The 26477-nt window shown below is 46.1% G+C and overlaps 1 protein-coding gene across 3 annotated transcripts; it reads left to right on the forward strand.

The window, feature by feature from the left end:
• Window positions 1-768: 768 nt before the first annotated feature.
• RNH1 (ribonuclease/angiogenin inhibitor 1) lies at window positions 769-25754 on the forward strand. Of its 3 annotated transcripts, none has more exons than XM_035122519.2 (10): window positions 769-907; window positions 15937-16036; window positions 16882-17052; window positions 18459-18629; window positions 19300-19470; window positions 20252-20422; window positions 21724-21894; window positions 23551-23721; window positions 24371-24541; window positions 25114-25754. In XM_035122519.2, exons 2-10 carry the CDS (start codon window positions 15951-15953, stop codon window positions 25199-25201), a joined length of 1371 nt encoding a protein of 456 aa, XP_034978410.1. In that variant the 5' UTR covers window positions 769-907; window positions 15937-15950; the 3' UTR covers window positions 25202-25754. The 3 variants fall into 3 exon arrangements, with proteins under 3 accessions (XP_034978410.1, XP_034978403.1, XP_060132560.1); XM_035122512.2 differs by lacking the exon at window positions 769-907 and adding an exon at window positions 6335-6483; XM_060276577.1 differs by lacking the exon at window positions 769-907 and adding an exon at window positions 10613-10768.
• Window positions 25755-26477: the final 723 nt, after the last annotated feature.

Below are 26477 nucleotides of genomic sequence, written 5' to 3' on the forward strand. Positions count from 1 at the left end.
TACAAGCAGCCAATCACATTTTGAATCGCTGCCGTTCCAACCAATCAGAGTTGCCGTAGAGCAGTCACTAAGCCTGGCGCGTGACTGGAAGGGTAGAGAAAACCCTCCGTTGTGTCAGTGCGGGCCACGCAAGGGGCGGGCCGGAGAAAGCTGCACGCTGCCACCTTGCGCCAGTTTTACAACATTCCAGCAGCAGGCCTGGACCAGCTTGTGCGCATGCGCCATGCCTTTCCAGGGCTGTCGGTAGGTAGCACAAGCGTATGCAAAGGGGTGACATTGCTTCAGTACTCGGAATCAGGGCGCATCAGTGACCGCACGGAAACTGTGTGCTGTGTGGTTAGACTGTCGGACCGGGAAAACCACTGGGGGAGACCAGGGTTCAAAGCCCCCATCGGCCACGACGTTCACACTGGGTGACCTTGGGCCAATCACAGCCTCGCAGCCTAACCTACCTCGCAGGGTTGTTGCGGGGTTTAAATGAGCAAGGAGAGAACCATGTGCGCCCCCTCGAGAAAGTGGTCGGGTATAAGGGCAATAAATACCTAACAGCGGGCTGAGCTCCGCGGCTTCCAGTCCCTTTACTTTCCCACATACATTTCTTAACCCCCGCTTCTTTTAAAGAAATAAATATACAGTACTTGTTCATACACACTAGACATCCTTCCTGCGTGTCTCTTGCTGATCTTGCCCCCCCCCAACACGTGTAGGAAGGAAGGATCGGGGGCATACATCCGTTAGAAAACCAAGCAAGTTTACACGCCCAATCCAAGGCGCTTCCTTGCGATTTGGCAATGCGGAAGCGCGCGGAGCCCAAACTCTGGCGGTTGCGCGGATACCAGCAGGCGGGGAGTAGGAAGTATACGGCTGACGTTTCCCAGCAGCTTCCTTGCCAAGGCAGATCCGCGCAGTAAGTATGGCAGGCCGGGCAAACGGGGGTTGCTTAAAGTTTTCGGCGGCCGGCTTGGAGAGGCGGCGGTAGGGGAGGCGCGCAGAGAGTCGATCTGAGGGCAAAGGACGCGATGGCGCTTCTTTGTGCAAAAAAGAAAGGCTCTCTGTTCGGTTGTTAACCTCAAGCACTTACGAGTTTCGGTAGTAAATGCAAGAGGGGCGCGGTCAGCAAGCCGCCTGCAACGGTCGGGGATGGTGTACTATTTTCCAGTGCCAGCTCATGATGAGGCTGGAGAAATGTATTGGGATGGATGAGTCATCCATTAGAGAAGGAGAAGGGGGGGGGGGCCGCAAGTTCTGTGGGGTGGAGAGCATCTGCTTTGCTGTAGAACAGTGGTTCTCAACCATAGCTGCCAAGTTATCCCTTTTTTTAAGGGATTTTCCCTTATGCTGAATAGGCTTCCTCGCGAGAAAAGGGAAAACTTGGCAGCTATGTTCTCAACCCTTTTTTTGGCCACGCCCCACCTAAAATCCTGATCCCCTCCCCGCCCCCGCGACATATAATTCTTATTATTAAAAAAGTAAACTATTCACGTGGAGGAAGCCTAAAAGGCCATTAACTTGGTCTATCACATTCTCGAATTGCCCCCCTTAAAAATCAAATTGCCCCTTCTGGGGCGTGTGCTCCATGTTGGGAACCACGGTTGTAGAAGGTCAATCCCCAGCATCTGGTAAGTAGGGCTGGGAGAGAACCCTGTCCGAAGCCCTGGAGAGTGGCTGCCAGTCAGTGTGGACAATATTGAGCAAGATGGATCAATGGTCTGAGTCGATTAAAGGCAGCTTCCTAATGTTTCTTAAGGGCACCACCTCATACCCAAATAGTGTCCGCAGTGATGCAGGACACAGGGAACATTTGCCTGCTTTGTTTATTTAAAAGAGTTGAACCCCACTACTTAGCAGACTTGCCAGGACAGTTTTCAAAAGCAATTGCCCCAGTCTAGAAAAAAAAGTAAGAGCCAAAGCCCCATTTATTCCAAAGGGATAAAGTAGAGCCCTGCTAAGCCAACATCCTATTCCCCACAGTGGCTGACCAGGTGCCTATGGCAAGGATGGAAACCTGAGGTCTGAATGTGGCCCCTAGGCTTCTTCAGGTGGCCCTTGGAATTGTTTCCAGTCTGCCACCACTCTTTGACATCTGAGAGGAGGGCATTCCACAGAATGGGTGCAGCTACTGAGAAGGTCTTCTGTCTAATTCCCTCTAACTTTACGTCTCACAATGAGGGAACTGCCAGAAGGCCCTCTGAGCTGGACCTCAGTGTCCGGGCAGAATGATGAGGGTGGCTGCTACAGCCCAAGACAAAGGAGGAGCAAGATGCAAGCAGAATAACACCCACCCACTCCCTGCCATAAAGAGCTTCAGGTTGCTCAATAACAGACTTCTTGGTGCAAGTCAATTCCATGGGACTTATTCTCAGTGTGCATAGGTACAGCCACGCTAAAATCGATATAGTACTGGCACACAGAAGCAAGAAGTTTCGTATCTAAAATCAAGTCCTCCAATTTAGAAGGTTTGAATAATCATGTTGTTAAAATCATAAGACTTTTGAATGGGTTGGGATGACTTCATCAGTCAAAGCCTTGTGAGTCTACATACACTGCAGCAAGAAGTTTACCGTCAGTGCTACGATGCAATGTCTTTTGTCAAGAAACTGGCCAAAAGTTCATAAGTCTCGGTGTTATGTACATAAATATGTTGGTGTTTCAGAGCTGAGGTGCACAGCCTGCATTACTGGAGGCCAACAGGTATCCCACAAATGTGGCAGTTTCTCCTCCCCTGGTGAAACATAATCTCCAGATCCCCAGTTATCATTTAAAATGAGCAAGTTTCTAGAATATGTAGAACCAGAGCTAGGAGGCAAAAGGTACAGGCACTATTCTGCTCAGTTTTGTTTTGTTTGTTTTGTTTTTTGCTGAGAGACTAGAGCAGGGGTCAGCAAACTTTTTCAGCAGGGGGCCGTTCCACTGTCCCTCAGACCTTGTGGGGGGCCAGACTATATTTTTTGGGGGGGAGAACGAATTCCTATGCCCCACAAATAACCCAGATATGCATTTTAAATAAAAGGACACTACTTTCTACTTATGTAAAAACACACTGATTCCTGGACCGTCCATGGGCCAGATTTGGAAGGCGATTGGGCCGGATCCGGCCCCTGGGCCTTAGTTTGCTTATCCATGGTAAGCTTATTCTGTGCCTAGGAAACACAGGTCTGAGAGGTTTCCCATTTGCCCCGTTGCTTCCTCCAGGAAAACCCGCTGCTTACTGCTGAATTGGAACACATGTCAATCTATAGAAAAACCGATTGATGTTTGCTCCAATTTGGCAGTAAACAGTGGGGTTTCCCGGAGGAAAGTGGCAGGACAAGTGGAAGTGTGGAGGCGCGCCAAGTCTCACAACTCCCATTCCTCCATCCCTATGCTCTAGCCCAGGGGTCCCCAGACTTACCGTGCGACGGGCCGGAGGGCGGGGGAGTGCGCGCCCGTGCGCATGCACACACGCACACGGGCGGGGGAAAAATCGCCGAAAATCGCTTGTGCGCATGCGTATGGGCCTCCCCCAACCCGGAAGTGCACCAGAAATGACCTCTTCCGGGTCGGGAGAGGCCCATACGCATGCGCACAAAGGATTTTCGGCGATTTTTTGCCGATTTTTTAGATCGTCGCTGCGCCGCGCGCCGTGAGAGCGGGCGGCGGCAGCGGGGGGCGGGGGTCGTCGCGGGCCGGATTGGAAGGCCGATTGGGCCGCATCCGGCCCGGGGGCCGTAGTTTGGGGACCCGTGCTCTAGCCCAGGGGTTCCCAAACTAAGGCCCGGGGGCTGGATGCGGCCCAATCACCTTCCAAATCCGGCCCGCGGACGGTCCGGGAATCAGCATGTTTTTACATCAATAGAATGTGTCCTTTTATTTAAAATGCATCTCTGGGTTATTTTTGGGGCATAAGAATTCATTCATATATTTTTTTCAAAATATAGTCCGCCCCCCCCTAAGGTCTGAGGGACAGTGGACTGGCCCCCTGCTGAAAAAGTTTGCTGACCTCTGCTTTAGCCGACTCCCGTTTCACACTTCCAAAGAAGGTTGTGCAGACAGATTGTTCAACATAATGGAACACTGAATTCCACCCGGTACCTGTTTCATACTGCAAAGCTGAAGAACAGCCCTTTGCTTCTCTCTAGGTCAGGCGGTTGTAGGAGGAACTAGAACTTGTGAAATCAGAGAAGTAGTCTTTGCTGGAGGCGTTTACGAAAAGAGGAAACTCTGGAATTTCCTTCATAGGCAGTTGTCTTTTAAAAGGATGTCCAGAATTACTTAAGATTAATGAAGGTCACCACACTGTTGTACGGGTATGGACAGGGGAGCCGTCCAAGGCTGTGGGAGGATACGCCAGGGCAGAATATGGGATTTGTGAATAGCCAGAAACAAATTCAACTGGAAGAAACCTCTGGTAAAAAGCTAGGTGCTTCCAAAGGGAGACAAAGTGTAGGGCCCTTAATTAACTCAGAATTTCTGAAAGAGGCTTGTATGAAAAGACCTGGCAGCCTTGGGCTAGGTGTGAAATTGATTACATAGGCAGAAGGAGAAGAGAATGGAGAAGATAGACAGTTATCAGTGTTCCATGGCCTACATCAGCTCTGTCGCCATCTTTTTGTAGGTTTGTGGACAAACAAGAAAAGCTGATTTTTACCTACACGTATGGATGCCCATGGAGACAAGGGATGGCAGTTGCTGGGGCTGTCTCTCCCATTTATCAGTGTGAGACATTTTGAATGTCATAAATGGGTAGCAAATTGTTAGTTTTTTGGGTTGTTGTTATATTTTTGTTGCTATGGAAGAGGAGAGATGCTTCTAATCTAGGACTTTATGTATCAGGTATGAACATAACATTATTTGCCTCATAACATGAATTGTGCTTATCTGAGGTACTCCTGGAAATTGTCTTTGGCATTATGCCATATATTGGGTGGGAAAATAAATCACCTAAACACACCCTGCTATACCTCTTCTGGGCAAGAGTACACTTCTAGTTATTTTTCAGAAATGGTGAACAGCAGCAATGCTTTCTCAGCGCAGTAGCATCTTCCCATTTTGAAAAACTTATTTAGTTATATGTGTTCATTAAAATGTTTTGGCTGCCATGCTCCTCTGCTTTATGTACTATTCCTCTGTGGGAGCATCTCCAGGGCACACTTGCAGCCTGATCCTATCCATGTTTACTTAGGAGTAAGGTCTGCTAAGTTCAAAGAGGCATCCTTCCAGTGTGTATACAGTACTAGAATAAGCTATCAATCACCCCTAGCCAGTTAGTTTGGATTTGATATCCCACTTTATCACTACCCGAAGGAGTCTCAAAGCAGCTAACAATCTCCTTTCCCTTCCTCCTCCACAACAGACACCCTGTGGTGGGTGGGGCTGAGAGACTTCAAAGAAGTGTGACTAGCCCAAGGTCACCCAGCAGCTGCATGTGGAGGAGCGGGGAAGCAAACCGGGTTCACCAGATTACGAGTCCTCCGCTGTTAACCACTACACCACACTGGTGTACAGCATGGCTCCCTCCTCCTCAGTGCAGAAGCTTATCACTGGACCTATTTTGTACAGATGGGATATATTGCAGTGTTGTGGGTGAAAGATGGTGGGCAAAAGTTTGCTTATTGCGCACGTTCAGCTGTTTGCAGAAAAGCATAAAGACACACTTTCAAAAGTAACCTGTGGAGAAAATTGTGAAAAGGTCAGCCTTCCAGCATCATGTTCTTAAAACATGAACCTTGTTTGCTTGGACTTCTTTTTTAAAAAAATAATAATTCAGGGTGTGTGTGACAAATTTATAAGTTTTGAATTTTGGCAATTTGGCAACCTAGGATAGGATTCCTGCTTTTTGCTCTTGGGGGGGGGGGGGTCTCCAGACAGCCAACATGCACAACTTCTTCTCCCAGTGTGGCAATGCAGACATTGGGGAATCCGCACCTCTTGAATGTCACACTACTGGTCGAAAGCAAGGATGTGACATTCATTGACAACCTAATCGAGAGGTAGATTTACAGACTCTGGGCAAGTCAGAGCAAAAGTGCTATCCCAGATCTTCTTAGCAAAGTCGTTCGCACCTCTGGTATTGTAAAAACAAGGGGACTCGTAGAAAACCAGCAGGACTCCCTTCCGCCTGTGCCTTTAATTTACAACCCCGGCTGCTGCGGTGACTCAATCCCAAGGGGAGACTGATGCGTCACCGCGCGCCTGGGAAAGCCTCACGTGGCGACCTGGAAGTCGAGCTTGCCCAAACAGAATCGGCTCCGTCTTGGTTTCGGGGAAAACAGAGCCCATCTAATTACCTACTGCAGCCGGCTCCGTAGGCGAGCGATCCCCGTAGTCCAACCTCTCCCTTTGCCGTTCAGAAGGAGGCGCGGCTAGGCAGATTAGTTCCAGCGCTTCCCATTAAGGGCGGGTCGGCAGAGAAGCTATTTATTGCGTTTCGGGCGGCGGCGCTGGCGTTCGGCTTCAGCAGAGCTGTATTTTTTGGGTTGGTTCTCCGCGCGGGCCGAAGATCGGGTAAGTAAGCGCAGTCTTTTCAAGCTGTTGGGGTTGGCCAACAAGTACTGCGTGGTCGGGTTGTGTGTGTTTTGTTTTTTTTAAAACCCGGGTATCATAGGTGCCTGAGATGCGCGCAAAAATAGATTTCTAGTTTAGGCAGCGGGGTTGGAAAGCAAGGCTGGTTTTGAGCTCCTGTTTTTAATTAACCCGCTTCTGACGCGTTTGTATCGCAAGGAAAGGGGGGGGGCACTCCAGCCTCTTCCTTGTTGAGCCTGACACTGCAGAAAGTGACCGATCGGGGCTGGAAAAATGGTTCCTAGCTCTCGGGCTTCTGTGAAATAAACTCAATTCACTGTCATTTATATGCTGTAGTAGCCGCCCACCCCGATTTAAAATTGCATGACTTTAATGAGCCGTCAGCTAATTTCCCCGGAAGTTCTGCCCCTTTACTAGGACGTATTTTAGAAGCTTTGTGCTGGAAGAACTCTCACTTGGGTAGTTATATGGAAGATTCCCCCCCCCCCATTTGCAAAGGTGGCATTTCAAAGTATCAATACAGTAAGAAATAGATGGGTTTTGTTGCTTTTCCGCTCTCATCCTTTGCGAGGAAAAATGGCAGCAGTGATCTGTGTGTTTGGAAATTGTCATGGAAACCTGTGGACAGAGCTGAGGAGCTGAAGTTGGAGGATGTCAGGTCTTGGTTAGGTGAGCTGGCTGGGGCTGAAAGGAGTTGTATTCCAGTAACATGATGCAGAGGGCACCAGGTTAGCAAAGGCTGGTCTGAGGGAAGACCGGGTCTGTCTCTTTCACGCAGAGGCCAGACTCCCAGATCTGTTTGGGGATGCTCCCGCTCTGGGTTTTCTGCATAGAGCAGAGGGCTAGGCTCCGTGGCTTTGCAAGGCCCTTGCCCAAGCTCTATGAATCTGGTACTTATATGGTTCCTAAAGACTGTTGTCAGTTTTCTCTGTGAACAGCATTTTATGTTTCATTAGCTAGCTTAGCTCAACTGCTGGCATCAGGCTGTTTTGTGCTTGGGTTTTTGTGTGTTTTGCAGTGCTCTTCAGTTTTGAAAAGCATGTGGTTGGCATTCCCCCGCATTGCCTATTGTCAGCTGTTGCTCATGCTCTAACACAGGAATCAAACTCGCTGAATTTCCTTTTAATTGTTCATGGCATCTAGATAAAAACAACTCACAACTACTAGGCAATTTACAACCATCCTCCCAATGCTTGCTTTGGTTTCTCTCCCCACCCCGCAAGCTGGGGCTCTTGACTGTTCAGTTGAGAGGCATAAAGTATTAGCCGATGGCTTTCACAAGTAGGTCTCTGGCAACTCTTAATCTCAGGGTCATGGGTTCGAGCCCCACATTGGGCAAAAAGATTCCTGCATTGCAGGAGATTGGACTAGATGACCCTCATGGTCCCTCCCAACTCTACAATTATATGATAAACCTCTATGATCGTATCAGATTAGATATGACCATAAGTTAGAGATGAGGAACCTATGGCTCCCCGGCATAGCTGCCAAGTTATCCCTTTTTAAAAGGGATTTTCCCTTATGCTGAATAGGCTTCCTCGCGAGAAAAGGGAAAACTTGGCAGCTATGCTCCCCGGATGCCAATTCCCATCAGTCCCAGTCAGCATTGCCAATGGTTAAGGATGGTGGGAGGTAGCCAGCAGCCAAAGAGAAGGACACCCACACATTGCCCATCCATGGTACAGGTGAAGGACCATCATTTGTGCCATTGTAAAATAATGGCTGTCAAAAACCAGCAGCTTCCTTTGAGTGAAGCCTATCAATGTGGTACATTTTCCTTCTTAACGACTGGGAGTTGGCAGGCATTGCATATGTTGTATTCGCAATCAAGATGTAAACGGGAAAGGGAATAGAGTTGCAAGGATGGAAAATCCCTAGATGCCTAATTATCCAGAAGGGTGTGTTCAGCTGTAAATAGCTGGTGTCTAGAAACTAGTGGTCTCTTCCAGCCATCGCAATAGGGGGTAGAAAAGACAATAGGCTTCAGGTGTCCTTTTTATTGTGCATTCATTATGCATCATGTATAGGGCTGATGATACATGACCCCACTTTCATTATGGTTTGTGCCTGCTGAGATTTCTGGGTAGGCATACTGCTTCATTTTCAACTGGTGCTTCTTCCTGAAATCCTGCTACTTTGCACACCTCAAATGCTCCATGTGTGAGTGCATGCTTTCATCATGCTATAGTGCAAGAGTGTCCCTCCAGAAGGCAATAAAACGGTAACATTGAAGAAGCATTGAATCTGTGCCCCGAGTTCTGCGAATCTGCAGATCTGTTCCCTTTCCCTTTTCTAGCTGAAGCCAGCAGAGCTTTATACACATTGCCATGTTTTGACAGATGAAACAACAAAGTCTACAAATTGAGGTACAAAGTTACCTGGAGAGAGGCAAAAGTTCAGCTGTGCAAAGTGGGAGGATATGATGTGACTTGAAAGCTCAGTCAGTAGAACCTGAGGCTCTGAACCTCAGGGCCGTGGGTTTGAGCCCCATGTTGGGTGGAAGATTCCTGCATTGCAGGGGGTTGGACTAGATGATCCCCCTGGTCCCTTGCAGCTCTATGAATGGAAGGAACTGTCCATTTCTAGTGACATTATTGGAATTCTTTAAGCTGGAAGCATTGTATGCGCACAGTTGGGGGTCTCTAGGGAACACTTCCTTCTTTGATATGCCCAGCAACCTGCTGACAATGTGGTCTGTTACTTTAAAGCTGGTCAGTAGTTAACTGGTTACTCAAGCTTTTTAGTGGAACTACTTGGAAGTGAATATCATGGCCAAATACCTCCTCAAGACTTGAGAGTCTTTCTGTCCAGTTTGTAAGCCTACAAAAAGAATATTCTAATTATTGTGCTTAATAGAGTAAAAGAGTTTTCAGCGCAGGTTGAGATACACCAATATCTATATCTCTATATCTTATACCTATATCTATATTTATATCAACTATATCATCTATATATACCTATACCTATACGTATGAATGAACCCTGTACCTATGAATGGATGCCCTTTGATGACCAAACCAGGCAGATAATTTGTGAACTACGGTATTACTTAGATTATTATTTTTTGCCCCCAGACAGTTTCAGAATCTGTGATCAGGCACAGAAAAAGTGTCGTAGGTAGGTAACCCTGTCTCCTTCTGCTATTTCCACTCAAAATCATCCCATGCCTATTTGGGAGAAAGATATAGGCTCCACACCACATATCTTTCCTAGCTGTTTTTCTATCCAAAGCTGGTGGAAAGTAATTTTGAGTGGACAAATGACAGGGTATGGAAAGGGTTAAGCACCATTTGCTCACCTGTCCTACTTCCATTCCTGGCTGCAGTATCCAGTGTCTGCTTTGTACTATGAAAAGGGAGGTGAGAGAGAGTTGCACATCGGAGAGTGCTTCGTTAAAACTCTTTAATGTTTCTAGGTTCTGAGGCACAGCAATATTAATACCAGGTGACCTGCTTGACATGTATTCAGAGAGTCTGTTTATGTGTTGTTTCCAGGGAAAGATATTGTGAAGATCCAGTCATTAGGTTGGGCATTTGGGTTGGGTTTTTAGGAGCTTATGAAATGTGCTTTCTCTGCCAGCTCACTGGTGAATCAGCTTTCAGAAATGTCTCGTAACAGCACTTCAACCCAGAATAATTAAGCTCAGTGCTTTTTTTTCCCATGGAGGTACTGAAAGGTACATAGTACCAGCACCATTTCCCCCCAAACGGCTAAAAGTGTGGCACTTACTGTAACGACTTCATTGTGAGTACCAGCACCTATTTTTCTATATATAAAAAGCACTGATTAACCTTATATCAAATTTCACTTGGTAATTTCAAAGGGGGGGGAACCCCAAGGGTACCAAATGCCTGGAATTCAGGGGAGTGGTTTGGACGGTATTAAGCTGATTGTAAGCGTACCCCTTGGAGAGAATGATAGAATAGTTATATCGCTTTGCAAAGTGATATCAGAAATCCTGGCCTAACCTTGGGACCAAGCCAAGTGTGATGTGGGAGGTTTATGATAAGATCTCATGAAGTTTTTTTTTCTTTTTTTAACGCCATCCCTCCCAAGGAATATAGGGAGTCATACTTACAGCAAGCCAGGATCTTATGCCCACCAGGTGAGAGAAAGAACATGAAGCAGAGCAAGTATCAGGAAAGGAAAGAAGAAGAAAACACACTCACTCTGAAACAAAAAAAAAAACACTTTCAGAATGAACCAACAGACATCACAGTATGGTTCTCAATACACCTTTTATATCTATTGAGAATTGGAACAGAAGGTGGGATTTTCCGTCTTTTGTATTCATTTTATTGCTCATACGGGCAGAGCTACATAAGATGTAGATCATGAATTACCATATAAATGGCATATCCAATTTGATCCATTGTGGCTGCTGTGCTGTGTGTGTTAAACCCAGTGTAGTTGCTGGTGCTTGCAGGCCTAGCACAGCCCAGATTAACAGTACAATGGTCCCTTGGTTTAAGAACAGTTTAGTTTATGAACAATTTGGATTAAGAATGCTGCAAACCCGGGCTTCCGGTCTAGCGCCAGCGCCGTCCGGTGGGGTTTGCTTCGAGCTCCGAGGCAGCCCGTCTTTGCGAGGGGGGGGGGAAGCAGCGGGAGCGACGCTGCACCCCATAGAACCCAGTGTCGAGCGTCACTGGGGCAAATGCTCAGCGGAGCCCCAATTCCGACTCCCTAGCTCGCCGGTATGCTCTAATAAGAGCGCCGGTGCAGGAAAGGTTGTAGTCGTGGGGGCCATCTTGAGCATGATCGTTGCCCTCGCGGAGAGAAGCTCCGAACCGGAGGTGGAGAGCGCTGGATACTTTTTAAAGAAGGACTGAAAAGATTGGGAACCGTGAGTAAAAGGACCTAAAAAATTTTAATTGACTTTTAATTTGGAACGGGGGTGAGATTTAAAAACGGAAGCCGATCTTCCCCCGCTGATGTAATGAAGAAGCAGTAAAAGGAGAATTACCCGATGCCAGGGAAAGGAAGCTTGCTGCCTAAGCAATTCCAAGGATTAAAAAAAAAAAAAAATTCTCCCCCAGAGGCAGGGCAAAGGGGGAGAACTGTATTAAGGCTGGAAAACCCCTGCAAACAGTGGAATCTAAAGAGACAAGCCCCTCCCCCTCTCCCGAAAGCGGCAACCCGGACATAACAGCAAGCGGAAGGGGAGGACATAAAAGAAATAGTGGAATGGACTTTTAGAGGAATGGACTTAATGCATCCAGTTGGCAGAAATCGGAATAGTCACAATTGGTGACCACTTCCTGTTATTCAAGTTCTGCTCTGTCCTTGAAGAGCTGGTGAAAATGTCAACAATGGACTATGCACCTGGTTTCCAGAGAAAAGTCATGAGACTCTTGTGGGAAATAAAAATCAGCATGGATAAGACTCAACAGCAAATGGAAATAATAAATCAGGATGTACAGAAACAGGATATAAATGAATCAACAGTAAAAGAGGATGATAGGACACATGAATCGAACCACAATTCAATCAGAGAAGACGAGGATGGTGCAGATATGCAAGAGGAGAAAGATCAAATTGGGATTTGGAATACACCCCCTTTTGAGGGGGTGGAACAAGAGCTGTTTGAGGAGAAGAAAACGCACAAGGAAAACAATGTGCAAACAAGAGGGGAACATTGGGGGGAGGCCAGAGACATTTGGGTTGTAAAATATGTTAAGAAAGGGGAGGGATGAAGGAGGATGGAATATATATTGTTTACTAGGATGGATAAAAAGGGATTGAAAACTGGATTGCTGACTTTGGAACTTGTTGGAATGGAAGGGAATAGCCGTGATCGGGGGAGGAGGAGGGAAAATTGAGAATAATTGATAAATCAAAGATTGGGAAGGTAAAAAGGATTTAAAATATAAGGATGTCCTTGGAAGAAAATTGTGGCAAGGGAGGGAACAAAATTGTATGTTTGTTAGAATTAGGATGTAATAGTAATTGGTAGCATCAGAAAGATGGTTTAGGCAAGACGATTTGTAACGGTTGGGTGCTTTCCCCCACTTGTCGGTCGTCCCCGGGCTGGGGGCTCCTGGTGGCAGGGGGGGCTTCTGGGGTGGGGGGGACGGGGAGGGGGGAGGGATCCAATTGGAAAAAGAATCACTTCCCTGCCTCTTTCCGTCCTCTGGGACTCTTCGTGGCAGGAGGGGTTCTGGGGGACGGGAGAGGGAGGAGGTGAGAATTGGGAATAAAAGAGAAATTATTAAAGAATACGAATAGTATAGTAATATAAGATTGGAAAGATTAAAAATAGAATGAGGATTATGATAAGAAAACTGTAAAATATGATTCAAAAATGAAAATCAGATAGAGGGGAGATCGGGGAAGCCCACATAAAAACAATGTTTATGGAAAAATGATTAGTTAATAATATTTTTCGTTTATCTTTTTCTTTTTCTTATTTTTTCTTCTTCCTTTTTTCTTTCTTTCTTTTTTCTTTTCTTTTTCTTTTTTGAGTGTGTATTAAGATTGTATAGATGGTTGGATGGATACCCACTTGCGACCCTCCTGCAAACCTGGAGCCTCTTTGTGGCAGGGGGGGGGTTTCCTGGGGTGGGAGGGAGGAGTGGGGAGAAATCCAATCATAAAATGAACCACTGCGAATGCCCGTTTTCCAGGGGATCCTCTTGTGGGAGGAGAGGGCTCTTGGAGGGTGGACAGAAGTAGGTGGAAAATGTTATGTTTGTTTGTGTATTTTGAGTGTGTGTGTTTGTTTTATTATGTAAAAATCAATAAAATATCATTTAAAAAAAAAAGAATGCTGCAAACCCGGAAGCAGTGGCATAGCGTGGGGGGTGCCAGGGGGGCCAGCCGCACCGGGCGCAACATCTGGGGGGGCGCTCGCTCGCACTCGCAGCTCTCTGCCCCTGCCTGGCTCACTCTCTCTCACTGCAGTGCTGTGGAGCTTCCCACCCCCTTTTCCCTCTCCCGCGCTCTCAATAGTCACCCCAGCAAGAAACCTGGAGTCGCACCCCGGCCCGTGGGGTGGGGCGTGACAGGGTTATTTTCCAGCAGCGGAGGCTTGATCTGGCTGCCTTCTGCAAGGAAACAAAAGAGGCCCATATGGCGTAATGGAAAAATACATGGGGGTGGAGGTGGAGAGAGGGTTGTACCATCACGGCTCAACGGGAGGGAGGGAAGGGCTGGCCGAGCGCCTGCCGTCCAGGTTTCGAGGGGGAGGCCCGGCGAGGCACGAGGAATGCGCTCCTCTTCATCCCTCCTCCCGAAGCTCAGCCCCCTGCAAATGGCGTTAGCAGCTGAGCTGGGAAACGCGTGCACAAATGAATAGGTTTGGGGGCGGAGGTTGCAGCTGCTTGCTGGGAGCGCGCGAGGCTCCATGGAGGAATTCACACGCCAGTTGTGCGGAGGGAAGATGCCCAGAGGGAGATTTGGAGCTAGCAATCCCCACCGCACGTTAGGATTCAGGGGAAACCACTTTCTGAGCAGGGTCTTTGTTGGCTGCCGTAAATCTAGCCCCTTTGCCCTGGTCCCCTTCCTTCTGCACCTCTGGGGTATCTTGGTGTCTGCCCCCCTCCTTCATAGCCAAACCCACCCACCCCAGATCATCTGGCCCAGATGCCTCTATCCAGATTATTTGTTTCTTCGGCTGCCAACCAGATGCTAAACAAAGCTGCTTCTCTTGTTTATGTTTGACATCATTCACCCACCGCCCTTTCTCCAAGGAGCTGGTCGTTTTAAGCATTCAGAACAGCGTCAGTGTGTCCTGGTTTTTTACTTTTTTGAAATATGGCAACCCTAGGTTCAGATAAGAAAGAGTGCCTTTGCCCAAGGCCACCCAGTGGGCATCATTTCCCCCCCCCCCACATTGGGGATTTGGAAGACGCGCCTCTCCAGTACAAATCCAACACATCTGTCCACACGCTCAGATCATTGCTTCTTGGCACCTGTCTAAATGGCACTTTTCTTTCGAAAAAGGAACACCTTGGGGACGGGCGCCCTCTGCATATGCTCAGAAGCACCAACGTGCCGTGTTACGTAAAACAAAAAGTTGGCAGCTCTGCTAATAAAGAAACATGTAGCATTTTCCTCATGCATTGTGGGAGGTCTGGCCGTCATTCCCCAAAGAAGCACATCTATTGTGTGGGCATCGCTGGGAAAATGTGTCTCTTCCCCCCCCCCTGACTCCAAGACATGGACAATGAGATGGAGGAGCAACCTATTGGGTAGCGCTTGTGACGTCCTTCGTGATAAGCCAACCCCCCCCCCCCATGCCTGTTTTTTAAAAATATACTTTGGATTAATTTTAGCCCATCTAGCCCAGTCTTGGATCATCTCCAGGGTATGGTTCCATTTTGATGTTTAGTTTTTGTTCTTGATATTTTTTGTCGTTTACGATGGTTGTGAGAAGACATATAATAGCATGGCCCATGCTAGGTTACTACATTTGTAGATTTGTATTCATAGACCTGCTGAAAATGTGGAGAATGTGTAATGCATGTTCGCACTCAATAAAGTGTTTGAAAATAAACTTGTATTTAGATGCTTTTTACTTTAATTACATCAGTATTTTCATAACAAACAATACATGTGCTTAGGGGGTAAGGGTTTCTTTAACTAATCTAGTGGAAGAGACTCGAGTGCTAAATTCCACGGGTTAGGGGGCGCAAATTACTTGCCTTGCCCCGGGTGCTGACAACCCATGCTACGCCACTGCCCGGAAGTAGGTGTTGTGGTTTGTGAACTTTGCCTTGGAAGCAGAACATGTTCCACTTCCTCTTGAGTGTGTTCCATTTGTAAATTGAGTCCCCTTCTGCTATGGGAAAACATGCCTTGGTTTACGAACGCTTTAATTTAAGAATGGACTTCCGAAACGGATTAAGCTCGTAAACCAAGGTACCACTGTACCAAATACCGGAGTTGCAGAGTACACGTAGGGCCAGCTCCATTTAACAAAGGCCCCTCTCTAAACTCGCATATTCGCTACAAATATAGGCTGTGCAGATCAGGAATGTAGTCACCTTCAGAATGGGGCTAAAGTTTACAAATGTTGAAACATTGCCCTTCAGAGGTTCCACTTCTAGTAAATGTGGTTAAGACCAGCTGTCGGCAGAGAGACAAAAGCGTTGCATGATTCATGTGTGTGCTTTCGGGCTGTTGCATCAGCTCTTTGGGTTAAGTTGCAACCGGCCACAGTTCTTGAGCAAGTGCAAGAGTCTTTTGAGAAATTCTTGCTTGCAACTGAGATAGCTGCAAATGCTAGCCAGCAGTGAGGCCTCCAGCTGCTGTTGGGTTGCCAGCACTCATCATTTTTGGTGGCAGAGGCTGGTGGGAGTTGGGAGTTCATCATCATGGCTTCTCCTGCTATAGACAAGCAAACAAAAATGCTGTAGTTTGAATGGGAACAATAGCCTCCCCCCTGACCCTTGTTGTAAGGAAATAACGCCTTTCTCTCCCCCTTCTCTCCAGCTGTTGCATCAAAAATGGACCTCGACATCCAATCCAAAGAGCTCAGTGGGTCTAGCTGGAAGGAACTTCTTCCAACCCTGAGCCAGTACAAAACCATCAGGTAAGTAAAATGTCAGCAAAACCCATGTGTGTTAAGGTGCACCTAAAGTCTCACAACTGCAAGGGCTCCATTCTGATGGAACTTGAGCTGGTGTAATTCTTGCTTGAAAACATTGTCCTGACCCCCAAAATACCTAGAGATGCTCCTCACAATCAGATTTCACATTGTCATTTATCAGTTACCAAGTTTTGTTCTTGGTTAACTGCCCATGGTTGTCTGGGAGAGACAAGCCCAAGTTCACCGTGGCAGCAGCAGCACACAGATGGGAAGGAGCAAGTCAGATATGATTTTGGCTTGTTCCTGTAAGCCATGGTTTAGCATAGTGCTGCATGCGAATGAAAGCAAAGTCTAACTTAATTGTTTCAAACCAGCAGTCGTTTTTGTCTGCTCTTGTTTCATTTGAATATCATATTGCTTGTTGAATTATTTTATTGTTGCGGATTTAGTTTGTGAGTGTATGGGAGGCTTAAGGGCAGTGCTTTTTTCGGGGGGGACGGGACGGGACGCAGAGTTACGCATACCGCTAAACATTTTGTGAATCTTTGTACTTTTGTCCATTTACTGTATTTATTTTTCCCAATTTGAACTATAAAATGGTGGTTTTCTTGAGTCAAAATGAGAGTACCCCTAAACAAACAAACAAAAAAAGGCACTGCTTAAGGGTATTATAATAAGGGTTCCATTTTGCTGATAGACAATGTTGGATTTCACCTCTTGTTGTTCAAATACTCTGGAAGTCTTCCAAATCAGGTTGGAAGGAAAAAAAGAATTCTGTAGAGGAGAAATGTTTCTCTCAGCTGGTTTGTTAGAGCTAACACCTGAATCCTCTTCCCTTTCATTCTCAGGTTGGATGACTGTAGTCTATCAGCTAGTCATTGTAAAGATCTCTGCGCCTTTCTGAGCACAAAGCAAACATTGGCTGAACTGAAATTGAACAACAATGAACTGGGAGATGCTGCTGTAGAGTTGCTGTGCAAAGGATTGCTGAGTCCAAACTGTAACCTTCAGAAACTATGGTAAATCCCCTACAATCTGTGTTGGCTTAAGTTTCATTAGCCGAAGGTCTCCACAGATGGAAATGTCCACAGTAGCAAGGTTGTCGGTGATAAATTCCCTTCTGGCTAAGCAAGTGGCTCATAAATCCTTTCGGGCTTAGAGTAAACTATCAATCTGATTTTTGCTATTGTTGAACTGTGCTCTGGTTCTTATATTCTTCCCATCAAGTTACTACCGTATGGGCTTTTCCTGGAGCAGCTGGACTGGGGGACCTCTGCTCACCTATAATCAAACCATTTGCTTAGGCTGTATGCTGTTTCCCCAACATTGCCCAGAAGTAGTGGTGCTGTTTTGCATGCTCTTAAAAGGCTGCCACACCTTGATTCACCTTCACAGTGATCCAGTAGGTTAGGTTGCAGGACTTGGGCTCCTGTCTGTCTGTCTACCTATTTGGGGTTAGATGCTGAGTTCTTCCAGCTGTCACGCCTTCCAATGCTCACATGTGCTTATTGGCTTCATATGGGACAAGGAAGTATTGGAGCCTCAGCTTCAGGATCTGTCCTAATAATAATAATAATAATAATCAATTTTATTTATACCCCACCCTCCCTGGCCAAGACCAGATCAAAGAACACATCAAGTGTCAAGAGCGCTTTGTGTTCATTAGCTCATCTGGCAACTGAAACAATGTGCTTCGGTTTTAGCGCCAGCACCCCAGAGAGCAGTCTGGAAAGTGGCTTCTAGTAAAATGTGGCTGGAGTTGCCGCTCTTCAAATGGCAATTACGGCCTTCCTGATCATTTGCCTTTATGGCTTCATGACTTAAATGACCCCAGTCAGTCTGGGCTGCACTAGTGCAGTGCAGTCTCTGATCTTGTAGGCTGTTTTCTCCTACCATGGTTTGCAGTTGCAACACATGGCTTGAATATATAGAAAATATCACTGTGGAGGGGATGGTGTCTCTAGTTACATGACTGAGAAGAGGAGTGCAGAGGGTTGGCTCCTCTGTTTTTCCTCTTGAAAACTCAGTTAAGTGGTATGGCTTGCTAGGCAGCATTTTTTCTACATACCTGCTGGGCTGGTACTGTTGAAACACACTGTGCAAAAATCAAGGGGGGCAGAGGGGCTATAGCACAAAAGAGCTGTGGTGGACGAAGCTTTGTCTGTCTTTGTGCCCTTGAGATAACTCTTAAAGGACATACATGGCCTTTGCCTACTCAAAAGACAGCAGCGTTAATTAATATTTGGTTCCCCATGGACATCAGTATCATTGCAGAGATTTTATAGATGTAAGCTCAGAATATAGTCTTATGCAAACACAGAATTGTACAGTATATTTCAAATAATATTTTAATTACCTAGGCGTCAAGGTAAAAGTAAATATGGAGTTCTAATGAGGCTGACTTAACTCTGCCTTGTTCTTCCAGGCTGCAGAACTGCAACCTCACCAAAGGCTGCTGCGAGAGTCTCCGTGCTGTGCTCAGCAGCAAGCCATCCCTGACTGAGCTTCACCTGGGGGACAACAGTTTGGGCACAGCTGGAGTTAAGATATTGTGCCAGGGACTTTTGGATTCCAACTGCCAGCTGGAGAAGCTTCAGTAAGTGACTACGAGATTCGTTAGCAAAGATCTCTTGGCTGAGAAGATTTCTCAAGTTAGAAAGTATCTCTTTTCAAACTCAGATGCTTCTTGCTATGGTTGTGGGTTACCCTCAAGGAGTTGGATGAAAACAGCTGAGGCTGATGGCAATTCACCCCCACCCCCAATTGCTTGTAAAAAGTCATACAAAGTGTGTTTTGTACAGTGTCTTTTCTCAGATTTACACACACTTTCTGATAATATCCTTGAGAGAGAGAGAGATGAGAGTGGGTATGGGTGAAAAAAATTACTATTAATAATAATTAATATACTGCTTAATGCCAAAATAAGCTTCTTAATCAACAGGTATAAAAACTAATAACACAAACATTAAAATATAAACTATGCAATAAAACAATTCCATGAGCAATCATTGTGTCTAGATCAGCTTTCCCCAACCTGGGAGTCTCCAGTTGCTTTTTGGACTACAGGTCCCATCATCCCTGGTTATTGACCATACTGGGTGGGAATGATGGACAACGGAGCTCCCCAAAACTTCTGGAGGCACCAGGTTGGGGAGGGCTGGTCCAGATGTGTGTTCAGAAGGAGGAAGTTTCTGCTTGAACATGCCAGACTGGTTGAGCCGCCTCCTTATCTATTTTTTGGGGGGGTTCTTTCTGTTCCTCTATAGGCTGGAGTACTGTGAGCTCTCAGCAGAGAACGTGGAGGCTCTCAGCTCTGCCCTGCGCACCAAGCCATCTCTGAAGGAACTCAACCTGAGCAACAACAAACTAGGGGATGCCGCAGTGAAGCAGCTTTGCCAGGGTGTGCTGGACGACAACTGTAACCTGCAATCGCTGCAGTAAGGCCTCTTATTTCCAACCCCTGGCTCTCTCCCCAGGCTCAGCCCCTCTTGCTTAGGCTGCACCCGCTTCACTGCACCTGCCACAAATCCTTCACCAACAGCCATGGTCTCTTCTGCACCTTCCATGGCTGCTCTGGAAGCGCTCTCCTCTTTGGTTCTGTCAGTGCTTCCTGCATTTTTTGCCAGAGATGGGAAGCCTTCGGAGTTAAGAAGAAAAGTCTGGTTATCTGCCGAGTGAAGGCAGCTTCAATGGGAGCTCCCCCCCCCCCACAATGCATTTGGAGGGCTTTGAAGCAACAATCACAGAAGGAGCAGCCCCCTCTCTGTAACTGCTCAGCTGGCACCTGGGTAACATGGGGGGAGAGATTGGTTTGGGTGGGGTGTAACAATGGCTGCTTCCTGCAACCTCTCTAATTGTGACTCTTAAAGCAGAAGTCTTGGCAGTGTGTGTGGCATGTTACAATTGTACCTTGGTTTTTGAACAGCTTAGTTCACGAACAACTTGGAACTCGAACGCTGCAAACCCGGAAGTAGGTGTTCTAGTTTGCAAACTTTGCCTCAGAAGCTGGACGTCCAGCTCGGCTTCCATGGCTTCTGATTGACTGCAGGATGCAGGATGCAGTTTGGGGATGCCTGCTCTAAGGAGTTTCACCACTGGCCAACAAAACTGCATTTTTGGCAAAATTGAAATATTGTGTGCATCTGCTAGTGTGTGGCAGCTGTGGGCAGGGTTGCTCACAGAACGTAATTGGTGGTTTGGCTTCTTGTTTTGCTGCAGACTGGAGAGCTGTGACATCACACCTGCCAGCTGTCGGGACCTCAGCGCTGTGCTAAGTTCAAAGCCATCCTTGACTGAGCTCTGCATAGGGGAGAACAAGATTGGTAACGCAGGTGTAGCCCTCTTGTGCCAGGGGGCCTTGAATCCCAACTGCAAAATACGCAAGCTGTGGTAAGTGGCTTTATCTAGAGCAGGTGTAGCTTGTCAACTGTAGGCTGTCACAAGAGTGGGCTATTTTCTCTCTCTAATCTTTCTTGGTTTTCAAATAGTGTCACTGCGGTTGCAGTATTTTGGTGTCCTTATATGAGTGTTAATGTGTCTTTTTACTATGCACCTTTTAAAGAATTCCTATGCCATTTAAATAATTTCTGTGTAATTCAAATATTTTCCCATGTACCTTTTTGGTAATATCTTTATAAGCCCCTTGTAATTTTTTTAACTCCTTTTCTACTTTTTTCTAAATACGTACCCTTTTGCAATGCACTATATAGTGGGTTGTGTTGTGCTGGTGGATACTGAATTGTATGTTGTATGAGCCAAGTCTGTTTAACTACATGTCTGATCCTGAAAGCTTCTCATGTTACAAAATGTGCAGAATTCAGTCTTGTAAACTTCATTCCTACAAGCCTGTACATTTCCCAGCCCTGGAAAACATGTTTTTTAAATCTTTTGCAGTGCGAATGAGAATCAATGGTAAAGGTTCTATCCTAAATGATTTTTTTTTCACCAATGTGCATTCCTAGGACTTCAAGTAAATGTTTGCCAAACAAGTTTTGCAGATGGAACTCTAAATGTTTCATATCCAGTGTTGCTGTTCTTGCTAGTGCAGTAGACTTGTGCAACAGAACTTACCTCCTCTGCAGCCTTCTGCAAACACTCAAAATCTGTTCTAGAGGGTTGGAGGACAGGTATTACCTGTTGCATCAGTGGAACTCTGCATGTGCAGCATTGGCTGCTTCCTTCACTGGTGAATTTTCCAGGGGAGAAAATGTGTGAATAAGGGTCATATATCCAAATCACACACACAGTTATTGACATAATCAAGGGCAGGGAGCCTGTGGCTCTCCAATATTGTTGGACCACAACCCTGACCAGTGACCGTCCTGGCTGGGACTGATGGCCATTGAAGTCCAACAGTAGCTGGACGGCAGGTTAGCCACCCCTGCCCTAAGGAGTTATTGGACCTTTCAGGCTTAGACACATTGGTAAATGGACTTTGCTTCTGGTATGTGTCTGTTTGGCTGACATGGGGTTTCCATAGTAGGCTGCACATGCATTTGGTTGGAGATGTCTGTTGCTCTTGCTTAATGCAGGAGGGAAACCTTGTGTATGAGGATTTGTCTTAATACAGCAAACGGCCATGCTCATGTGGACGCCAGAGGTTTCAAATGGCACACACAGCTTGAGGTTTCTATAACACGCTCTTCAGATCTTGCCAGTGACTAAAGGCAGTGACTTGATTATTATTTCAGGTTATGGGAATGCAATATCTCAGCTCCTGGCTGCAAGGACCTCTCCAATGTCATTGGTACCAAAGAGACTCTCAAGGAGATGAGCCTGATCGGAAATGATCTAAAAGATGCAGGGATGGAGTTCTTATGCCAAGGACTGAAGGACCCAAAATCTAAACTTGAGTCATTGTGGTAAGGAGCTGGTGGCTTATTTTTCTGCTGTGGCTTTTTTTGCAGGTGTAACAGGGAAGTCATGAGTAAACAGGATGGGCCTGTGACTGTTGAGGATATTTATCAAGAGGCTCAGTCCGGTTCCGAGGATTTTCAACATGACACAGTATTGCAGCTTCTGATCATAAGGATCCCTTTATACAACTTTTCTCCACCAAGTCAAGTTGCAGTGAACAATAACAGCTGTCTTTCATGAGAAAATCATCAGACAAAAACCAAATAGAGAAGGGGGAGGGGGAACCTGTAAAATATTAAACTCCTTTTACTAAGGGGGTGAGTGCAGCAACAACAGTCTTCAAATAAGTCTATGAGTCAGGTGTTTCAAGTTGGCCAAAGTTTGTTTGAGTTCTCCTGCGAGGTCAGCCCAAGGCAAGGAAAGTGCCCAGGTTATCTGGGCTGCTAGGAAATGCCTGAGCAGATGGATTGGATAGCCTTTTGCCTGCTCCCAGACTCCTCACTGCTGGTCAGCAGTCTGACAGGACAGCATCTCCCACACCACACAGTCTACGACCTTGGCCAGCCAACTCTCACCTCTGGCCCTCCACTTCTTGGACTTGCAACTCCCACCAGCCCCAGCCAGCAGGACCAAAGGTCAGGATGGTGGGAGTTGTAGTCTGAAACACCTGGAGGATGTCAGGTGTGAGAAGGCTTAACTTGTGCCATACGGGTATAATAAGTGAATGATACATATGAAAAGTTGGGCTCTTCCTAAGAGGAGGAGAAAGTGATTTGTCATCTAGGCCCATGTGGGAGCAATTGAGTGGGGCAAATGTTGCTGACCCTTCAGCCTTTTGTTCAATTCAAAATATAGCCCCTGCTGAAGAACCACCATGGAGAACTGATGCATGAGTTTTAAAATATATATAAACAAATATTTTTAATAAAAGTTGGTAACCTCAAGACTTGACTCTTGCAATGCTGTCTATATGGGGCTGCCCTTGTGCCTTGTCTTTTAGATCCAAGACTGCTTGATATAATTCCCAGCTGATTTAGCTTAGTGTCCCTTCAGAGGGAGCCATAAGTCAGGGGTGGCCCTGTTGAAGAATCTGCTCCATTACCAAAGGAGAAGGAACTACAGTCATGCCTCGGTTTAAGTCCACTGCGGTTTGAATACTTTTGGTTTGAGTACTCCGTGGACCCGGAAGTGTTTACTTCTGGGTTCTGCGGCGCGTGCATGCACAGAAGTGATCTGCGCAGCACACACATGCACAGAAGCACTCTATTAGCGCTTCACACACACGTGCAATCACCGCTCCGTTTAAGTACTTTTCGGGGAGCGAATAGCTCCCTGGAACCAATTGTGTACTTAAACCGAGGTAACACTATAAATAATTCCATTCTAAAATTGTCAGCCCATCCTCCTGCCTTCTTCAGTCAGTCAGTTAATTTCTCTGTTGGAGCGATCTGCCTGATGTTGATCTACCATCTGCTTATGGTTACAAGTTGTCTTAAGAGACACCATTTTCAAAAGTTATAATGGATGTGTATTGAGTCTGTTTCTCATATTGGTTTGGTCAGATAGGATTGACTCCACAGAAAGGAAAAGTAACCCTAGATGGCCTATTGCACTGCAGAGTTGTCAGGCTTGTCAGAGATATTCTTATTTGTCTACCATAGGCTAAGAGAATGTGGTTTGACTTCAGCCTGTTGCAAGAGCCTTGGCTCTGCTCTCAGCGTGAACGGGACTTTGAAAGAGCTGCATATCGGTGGAAATAATCTGTGTGATGCAGGGGTGACTGATCTCTGTGAAGGAGTTCTGAGCCCCAGCTGTAACCTGCAATCCCTCTGGTAAGTCGCCTTAGACATTTGTTGCTCTCTTGAAAACAATGTGTTAAGGTTTTTCTAAAACGTTACTGAGCTTAGAACTCTTGTGTCAGTGCTGTAAATATGGAAGGGAGGGGGCTGCCCTGTTTGGCATTCCGGTGCCTCTTTGTTTTGCCTTAAGGCAGGCTTCCTCAACATCGGCCCTCCAGATGTTTTTTGGCCTACAACTCCCATGATCCCTAGCTAGCAGAACCAGTGGTCAGGGATGATGGGAATTGTAGTCTTAAAACATCTGGAGGGCCGAGGTTGAGGAACCCTGCCTTAAGGCTTGGCAGCAGATCTCTTCCGTGGCTGTGTTTCCTCTATGGTGACTGCCTGCCATACTTGAAAAGAGGGGCATGTGAAGTGAAATACCCAATTACAAGTTTTACAATTAATAAAAATAAATTTACCAGTTTGTAACACGTTTTAATGCTGGAACACTTGGGCAAACTAAAGGGTGAAATACTTTTTTCCTAGGCCGAGACTTGTTCCTCTTCGCATTAGCTAAATGCCTGCTTGAAAGGCAGCAGTGTGAAATTTGTTTGTGCTTGTGGGTTCAGCAGAGGAGACATTTTCAATGATATTCCTCCCTTGTGGATATGTCTGGTGCTTATTCTGCCCTTCTTCTTAGGCTGGGACAATCGGAACTCACAGAGGTTTGCTGCGATAAGCTTGCCGAAGTCATCGTTGGAAAACCCTCCCTACAAGAACTGGATGTAAGCTACAGCCATATAGGAGACGAGGGTGTGCGTAAGCTCTGCGAAGCAGTGAGAAGTCCCAACTGTAACCTGAAGTACCTGATGTAAGTGACTCTTTCGTGCTGTGATAGGCATTGGGGATGAGGTTGAGGGAGGCGTTTCAGAGATGTGGGTCTGATTGCAAAGTCTATAAGTGCGCCCCAATTAAAACGGCATCTGAACCCCTAACAAGAGCAGATGGAATGAAACCTGCATGATGACCCATTTTCAGTCGATTCCTCCGACATCCATAACTACAACCCCTTACATTGGCTGCGCTGTCTGGGGCTAATGGGAGATGGAGCAGTTCAGCAACACCTGGAAGCACACAGGTTCTGTACCCCTGAACTAAAATACGGATCCTAGACTTCCTTATTTGGAAACATGGGTCTGTTCATCAGGAACAGCCTCTGTCTAGTTTTATTATTGAAGGAAGGTTTACTTCCATTGGTGGCAGGCATAGTAGCCAGACTACTTGTCTCTGTGAAAATGGAAGTTAACAATCGGAAGCCCTTTCACCTTGGGGAAATAGAGTGTTGTGTGTGCTGCTGCTTTCTTACAGATAAGGGAGGTTACCTGCTTTGCATGACTTCTTAGTACTATTAATGTCTGAACTCTCATCTGAATTCTCTTGCAGTTTGTATGACACTTACTGGACTACTGATGTGGATAATGAACTGAAGGCCCTGGAAGAATCAAAGCCTGGATTTAAAGTTGTTACATGAGTGGTGCAACATTGCCGTGACCACTTCGACTGCCTTTTCTTCTGTCGGGATTCTTTTTGTAAACCAAGTCACCAGACCATATGATGATGGACTTTTATGATTCCAGATTTCATGGAGCTGTGATATGCCTAGAAACCACATTCAAAGCTTAGGAATGTGTTGGTACCTCAGTGGTGAGGCAGCATGGGGAAAGTTCTGGAATTATCTGCTGAGTCCAGCATGCATATGCTGGTGGGTTTTCTGCCTCTTGGAAAATACTAAGATCAGCACAAAGTAGAATATGTCTCCTGCCAGCTGCCATAAAGCAATAATGGTTACTTGCAGATGACTTGAAACTCTTCCCTTGGGAAGAACTATATTGGAGACTTTTAGACAAATTGGGGAATAATGCCCATTTTTTAATTGCAAAAAATTAGGATGCAACATTGCCCCTCCCCTTAAGTATCTCTGATATTAATATTTTCTGCTAATAATGCAAGGAGTGAATTTTTTGTATCTTGATCAACAAATCTAGCCCTGTAGGAATATAAAATAAAGTTTGATTGCAAAGAGACTATCTTTCTGATTTATGGTTTTGGTTTATGGCTTTATGGTTTTGATGGTGAAGAACACCAAAAGCTCACATCTTGGTCCCTTTGGATATTCAGAAGCTCAGACCTGAAGTAACATTTAAAGCCCATATACACAGCCAAATTAAAAAGAAAATATTGCCTATGCACAACACCAGTGGTATACCATTTTTCTTCTTCTTGGCTGATTGTAATTAATCGTGATATATCCTTAGTGTAGCTGGACTTGTACTAAGGTAATACTAGGTTTACATGAAGGTTGGTGCTCTGGGTGTTGTTCATTCTCATTGTTCAGTAACTGTCTTGAGATACTAAAGATGACAGTTCACCTGAATAAATGGTTAATGTGCCTTAATTCCTATGCAGCCTACAGCATTCTTCCTTGTCCCAATTTTATCCTTACCATAACCTTGTGAGTGGGTTAGGCTGAATCATGGTGACAAGTCCAAGGTCACCCAGTGGGCTTCATAACTGATAGGGGGATTCGAACCCTGCTCTCAGCTCAGCACTCTAACCACTTCACCATGTGCTCTTCAAAGCCTTGGGCTGGACAGGAGCAAAAAAAGGAGCCAAGCCTGAGGCTCTGGAGGAGAAGAAGAAAAATTAATCACTCAGTGAGATTTTGCTCTCCTTTGCAGAGAGTCTATGAGTGGGGAAGGGCCTGGAAAGGCAAGACTCCATATAGCAAGGTGGACAAAGTGGAGAAG

This window comes from Zootoca vivipara, chromosome 1 (assembly GCF_963506605.1).
Source record: "Zootoca vivipara chromosome 1, rZooViv1.1, whole genome shotgun sequence".
NCBI classification, from domain to species: Eukaryota; Metazoa; Chordata; class Lepidosauria; order Squamata; family Lacertidae; genus Zootoca; species Zootoca vivipara.